Genomic DNA, 7,242 nt, shown 5'->3' with positions numbered 1-7,242 from the left:
TCTAGGGATCAAAATAGGAACTTTTAAATTGTTATATGCAGTGTTGTAGGATATTAGAGTGAGAAGGTGGGTGAGGTCATATCTTTTATTGGACCAACTCCATTAGAGAGAGAAGCTTTTGAGCTTATTACACAGAACTCTTCTTCAGTCTGAGAAATGTACTCATAGGGTCACAGCTAAATACAAGGTGGAACAGATTGTTTAGCGTAAGTAGTTAATATATATTTCAAGGGACCATTCAAGATGAAGTGGCCTGTTAACACCCCTCATCACAGAAGGGCAGCAAGGTGGGGGGAGGCAGTTTGGGCAGGGGAGTTAGTGATTTACAGATTACTGTAATAAGCCATAAGTCCACTGTGTCTGCTCAGGTAATTATTTTTAGCATCTAGCAAAGTTATGAATTTAAGCTCCTAGGCTCATCTTTTGCAAGTGTTGTGCGGGTTTCCTTTGAGGATGAGGACTGATATAGAATGATTGCTTTGAGAAAACTATTCAACCACTGGTGACAAGGTGTTTTTGTCTTATCATTTTCACTGGATTTATGACTTATTACAACAATTGATGACCCATTAACAACCCTTCCCCAGCTGCCTTCTTCCTTCTTTCCTTCACCCCTATGACTGGAGGGGTGTTAATGGCCACTTTATCTTGAATGGTCCATTGAAATACATATTAACTACTTATGCTAAACAATCTCTTCCATCTTGTATTTAGCTGTGATGCTTTGAGTACATTTCTCGGATCTGAAGATGACTTCGGTGTAAGCTCGAAAGCTTGTCTCTCTCACCTACAGAAGTTGGTCGAATAAAAGATTCACCCACTTCCCTCTAACTTTTAAATTGCACATCTGTAACTTTCCCTTTAGGTTACCTCCTCCTCTCCATGATGTCAGGTATATTTTACATTATGTATCTACTCATCTGAACAGTCTGAAGGGCAAAGCACATACCCTAGGTATAAGTCTACAGTGGTTAAGCAATAATATTGATGTTAAAAACAGGATGATTCCAATATAGAAATTATTTCATACAACCTCCATTCCCTTTATAGTATGTTAACTTATATGTAGTTGTGTATAATCTTTGTATTGTACACTTCCATTTCTATCAAATGATTGCAGCTCTGTTGCTAAAAATGAAGCCACCTTAACCGGTTTGATAGATCGTACGTAAAAGGGTTCTTTGGTATAATGAAAAAAATTCTGTAGTAAACAGTTAATTCCCAATCTTTCTGTATTAACTGAAAAAAAAGCAGATTTTTCACAAATGTTGACATAAAATGTAGGTGAACAAATAAGTCCTTGGTTGCATAAAACCAAGTTCCACATTGTTACATTTCACATTTAAAGTTGTCACATGTCCTTTCTGTTAAACATGCTATAATATACTGAAATTGATTTGTTTCCTGAAGTCAGAGTTGCTTATAAAATGGAGTATAATTACTGAACGCATCACCTATGATTTTTCTCAAATGCACCAAAGAGGGAGGTCTAGAGTTACTCTTTGTAAATTGAAATCCCTTTCTTTTATCCTTTTTGAAGGTTTTAAATTTTGCTCCCTTTTCTAAAACTTTAAATGCGGTATTTTCTTGTAGGCCTGAATGAAGCAGCTTAGCAAAACAGTAATACTGACAAACAGCATCTTACACCATTAGCTAAACATTAAGATGATGGCAGTGAACATTTACAGTATGTGAAACACCAGGAGACATCAGAGGAGAAGGTTTATGTGAGTCCAATTTCTTCAAGTACACTACGTGGGGTCTCTGCTTCCTGTGGAGGGAAAATTTGAGACAGTGGTAAACAGATCCTGTGCTCCTAGCAAACAAGCTCATATGTGAAAAGTTCATATGGAAAGAGCTTAAATCAAAAATATCGTAAGGAAAAATAAAAGTAAGTTTATATGTCTGACATTAGCTGCATTTCTAAAAGGATTGTTAAGAAGTTGTCGTGGTTTATAGGGATGGTTTGTAGGCTTTATGACCCCTTAACACTAAAGAAAATAAACCAACAAACCTTCCCCAGTGGAACAAGTCACAATTTAATAAAACAGACATGAATATAAAAAAATCATGTAATGGATTCAAAGTTATTTCATTTTGAGATATTTTATGGAGAGCTCCAAAAATCCCTCAAGTAAAAATGAAATGGCTGATGGACTTTACATATACAATATCCTTTAAAATTCCTAAGTTTTTGAAGCAACAGGTCCTAGTCAGGCAAAAATCAACAATATTATTTCTCAAAATAGCCCTCCCAGCTAGAGACACCATTGTATAGTGGATAAAAACTAACTGAAAAGGATGAAATGGCCAGTCTTGAAGTGAAGGGAAGCTCAAGATTTGGGACTGTCATATTCTAGGCCAGATACAAACTTCTGGAACTAGTTCTTCTCTAAAGATACTGCACTAAACATTCACTGAAGACCTTTGGCCCGTACCAGATAAAGCAAATAAGTGTTTATAATATACTTGTATAAATCAACTTACATTTCAGGAGTTTGAAGAGTTATTTCTAAGCAGTTGGAAGATCTAGCCAATTAAAAAACTGGGCTGTCTAATGTTACTAGCAACACTACAGTCAATGAAAAGAGATATTGTGTCTTTATGGAACCAAAAACAACATAATTTTAAAGCACCCAGAGAATGAAAAAACAACTTACTTTAGCATCCTAAGACAAGGCATGTCACAAAGCAAGAAAAAGAAGGATTATAATTAAGCATCAAATCCTCAGAAATCTTACTTTTAAAATGCACCTAAATATTCTGTAAAACTGTCAGTTTACTAGTCTTGTACCTATGTGATTCAAGGGGTTTAGTATTGTAACACCAGCATCTCAGAAAGAAGTAATTTAGCCTCTATATGTGTAATATGTGGAGTGATCAAGTTTATAATCTTCAGACTAAACGTGTATATACACACTTATTTAGTATTAAAGACACAAAGTTAAGTATTAAGACAGTTCCATTTCACTTGAAACTGATGTATTTTAGAACTTTGAAAGGCCACTGTTGAGTATCTTGAGCCCAACATTTGACCCAAGAGTACAGTGACCAGCTAGCAAGTGTGAAAAATCGGGACAGGATGGGGGAGCGAGGGAGAAGAGGGGGCGGAAGTAGGGTGCCTATAAGAAAAATAATTACTATCAGGACTATCCCTATAAAATCAGGGCATCTGGTCACTCTATCCAAGAGGTCCATTCTACCCTCAATGTATGTACAATTCCATTAATCATTCTGGAAATTAAGTATGAAAAGGAGACTAAAATCACTCAACACTATTACAATCTGTTTAGACAAAATCCTGTGGATTTTCTCAATCCACCCACTTTTCAATAAAATTAAAAATACTCCCTTTCTAATAAAGCCAAGGACATAAAAATGTCACTTCCAGCCATCTGACACCTACAGACATGTTTTCCCACTGAACCAATATTTAAATATTCCCAGACCTGTACTGATATGGATGCTGGTGTGAAAATTACCAGAAAATACATCTTTCACAATAAACTTCATGGTAACTATTGGTTAATGTTGCCACTTCAGTTTTGGTACACTAAGGAACTTCTCTGCCCCTGTATATTCAAAGTCCAAATAATCTTTAATTGTAAAGGTTTGTACTGTAGTCAGAATAAAGTTTCTGCCAACCAACTGATCCTGTGTAGTTAAGCACTCTGCTTCATTCATGACTCAAAATTCAATGGCATTGATTGGATACTGTATTTTTAAAAATCTAGAGCTAGACCTCACCAGTACATCTCAGGAAATATGCTTATCATACAACAGCAGTACTCTTAGAACAAATAATTTTACCCTGTTATTCTTACCAACAGCCTTCATCATTCCAATTTAAGACGCATAACAATTTTTAAACATATTTTGTTTCGAACATTAGGAATCAATTTTAAGACCATTTAAAAAAAAAAAACATAACATGGACAAGATCTATGCTATATTTAAAGTTCAAGTTGTGTTTTTCAGATTTAGAAAACAATTTGTACACTTTTTATCTAACTGTTATGGAATGCATTTTACATGGCATCTGCAATTTAGAATTACCTGAGATAACTAGTGCACATTTGAAATACCAGAACCAAGAGATGAGGAAAAAAAGCCATTCACATGAGACAGAAGTGCATGCAATACTTTATTTCAGACATGCCAGGAAAGCTAATTCATTATGTAGTCAATTAAAAGCAAGCAGCTGTATACAGATAAAAAGAAAAACAGCATCTCAGTACAGCGCAACACACAGCATTTTAAGCCAACAGGCATGAGAGAATGCAGATTAAAGCAGCATTAACCAACCGCACATGTTCACACAAACTGTTAATGACTTACAAAAAAGAGGAGCAAACTTGGAAATGGAAAACCATCCTATGATCTAGTTTTCTATAACATATCCCAGAACACTGCAAATTAAATCCCAAAATTCTCCCCTCATGTCCCCCAATTTTTTTAAAGTAAGATTGACATTTGAAATGTAGCGCATTACCACATATGAAATACTTTTGCAATTTTAAACTGTGGTTGATTTAATGAACCAGTTCCTTCCTGTTTAAATTTATGTAATCTTTGCCAGCTCTACATAATGTGACAACATTCACTTTTACTGGTCGGTATAAGGTGAAGTATATGTCTTCATCTTGCTTTGCATACACTCTGGATAGTTTGTTTTAATAGAAATCTTTAAAGTAGCAGTCTTCCTTTTGCGATTCAATACATCTTTTATTTAAAGCTAAAAATACTGATTAATGGACACTAAGATTTTAATATGCTTGAAATATGCTGTTAATAACTGAATAGTAAAAAGTTACAGTTCTGTAAAGTATTAGGCTGCAAAGGAATGGACTTGAGTAACATTTTTTACTACTAAAAAAGGAGGGCAACTGCTCAAGCGTATTCAACCTTTAAACACAAATCAGAATAATGTTAGAACTCCTAGATTTTGAGATATTACAAAAACACCATCTATCCTAAGTGCCAACGATCTGACAATTTCTCCCATCCATCTCTACATGCCTTAAATAGTAAATTACCATTGCCCCAACAAACACTTTTAAAAGAAATTAAAAGTGAATGTAGAGGAAAATGGATTTTACTTTTGCATTTTCAGTAGAGGTGTATAAACAGTTTTACACCTTTACATAAAGCAAGCTTATACATATGTATGTATATATTCTATATACACTATCACATGGGATCACAAGTCTCTCTGTAAGTTTCTGACTTATAAAATTGTAGTATATGTATTTTAAAGTAACATCAAAGCTGAAATATTTAAAAGGTCAAGTAATGTTACAGTATGTACTTATTCAAGCTGAATAACTTCCAGTTAAATGTTAAACATAAGACTTGAAACTTTTCACATAGCAAGAAATCATATGCTGACAAGAACAAGTTATATCAAGATGAGACATGAGAATACACAGGAGGAGGAAAGTACAACAGCAATGGTAATGGTTTATTTTATTGTGTTCAAGATGATTGATTTCACCAAGCTGAGGATAATGTTCTGCCATGAATAAGTCAGGTATATCTCCTCTGTGAAATTCTGCATGCATGATGAATGAAGTCATTTAGTACACTGGGACATTAAAGTATTCATGACGTGGCTACAAAAAGAAATGTTTATATTCTTACACATAGTATACAGGTGGACAGATACATAAATGTTCTTGCCAAAAGGCTTACAGTACTAACTCTAATATAGAACTACACACTATCCTTGTCTCTACTAGCCCTTTTGGGGAAACATTTTACCATTGAGCTACCATTAATGACCCTCTACTGGTGATAGCAATACTGAGAGCACTAAGAAGGGCACAGGCATTTTTAGCAATATATCATCTAGATCTAAGAGGAGCATATCCAGAAGACACAGGTTACAACATGTTCAACATCTATCTGAATTAGCTCTTTTACCACTGCTATCAGTAGCAACCCTACACCAGTGAGAATTCCAAAAAAGCTTCATGTAAACACAGCACTGGAGATTATTATTCTGGGTGGGTTTTTTGTTTGAGAAAAGATGCTCCTTTTTTCCTCTTCTTTATAGAAACACTACAGATTTTATTCACAGGTTGATGGTTGCCTTTCAAACTATTACAACAAAAGTGGTGAATACAATGTTCATGTAACAATATGCTGCTGAAATGTTTGGGTTTGAGACCTTTATATACTTATCAGACCTAACTGTGCATTACATCTGGAAAGGATCCACATAAACTACCTTAAACCAGATTATGGCTGGGGGTTACCAACAGTTTATCTGCACTGGTTCCAATCACCAAAGACTTGTCCACATTATGGCTCCACATGCTAATATGGATGCATTTGAAATGGTAATAGTGCAGATAAGAATTTTCTGATAAGATTCTGTAGTGTGAACCCTGCCTCTGAAGGTAAAAATATTTGAATCAGCATATCCCAAAAAAGGAACTGTATTTCAACTAACTTTACCAAAATGATGGCTTGGTATGTTTTTTCTTACAGTTATGATCTATAGGAGAGTTCAAATTGTTAAAGGGAGTACAGAATTCCATTTGTACTTCCACGGGGGTTCAGCAGCAAGAATTCATTTTTCTGTGGTTTAAAAATATGTTTATCAGTCTCATGAAGAGGGACTATTGAGATTCCCTCCCCTCAAAGAAGGCACTCCCCTGTTTAGTGACTCACCAATGTCCTGGTCAAAAAACTTTTCACACATTAAATCTTACTATTTCACCAAAAATGCTTTTGATTATTAATATTAAAGTTTGCTCTTGGACTGCATTATGAATATGCATGTTAGAAAAACAGTTTCAGTTGAAGTATATCAGTTAAAACCCATACCATTCACAACACATTTTCACTGTATGCAATGCATTGGGCATTTCTACACTAAAAACGTAAGTCAACCTACTTTACGTCCACACTGCCCTTCTTCTGTCAGTGATGCGTGTTCTCACCAGGAGCACTTCCACTGACTTAAGAGGGGCAGTGGGGAAGGAGAGGGGCTAAGAGCCTGGGTCTCACCTCCATGTTCAGCTCCCTGCCGGGAGCCCAGGAGCTGCCCCAAGGCTCCTGGTTCCCTGCTGGGCTGCCCCCCGGCTCCTGGTTTCCCATGGCTCCCAACTCTTCGGCTGGGAGTCCAGGTACTGCCTGAGGCTTCTGACTGCCCGCTCCCCCAAGGTTCTCAGCTTCCCACTCCCCGCTGCTCCAAGGCTCCCGGCTCCTAGAGTCGGGTTTAAAAAGTGCCTAAGG

The 7,242-nt window shown here is 36.1% G+C and overlaps 1 protein-coding gene across 6 annotated transcripts in view; it reads right to left on the bottom strand.

Moving 5' to 3' along the window:
* Positions 1-984: 984 nt before the first annotated feature.
* AP1S2 (adaptor related protein complex 1 subunit sigma 2) overlaps positions 985-7,242 on the bottom strand; it is a 37,779-nt gene continuing 31,521 nt past the window's right edge. For 4 of the 6 annotated variants that reach the window (XR_010923268.1, XR_010923266.1, XR_010923265.1 and 1 more), the window contains one exon: positions 4,132-5,612. Coding sequence is in view for 2 of the 6 variants with exons in the window: in XM_067566106.1 (XP_067422207.1) it covers positions 5,577-5,612 (36 nt within the window). In the remaining 4 variants the exon portion in view is untranslated. Of the gene's footprint in view, positions 1,772-4,131; positions 5,613-7,242 lie in introns of those variants that run through there. The other 2 variants (XR_010923267.1, XM_067566105.1) reach the window with 1 other exon arrangement.

Source organism: Emydura macquarii, unplaced genomic scaffold (genome assembly GCF_026122565.2).
Source record: "Emydura macquarii macquarii isolate MOO-44397 ecotype Brisbane River unplaced genomic scaffold, CSIRO-AGI_Emac_v2 contig_2734, whole genome shotgun sequence".
Classification (NCBI taxonomy): domain Eukaryota; kingdom Metazoa; phylum Chordata; order Testudines; family Chelidae; genus Emydura; species Emydura macquarii.
Note: the sequence above shows the minus strand (reverse complement) of the source record. Positions and strands in the feature narration are given on the sequence as shown.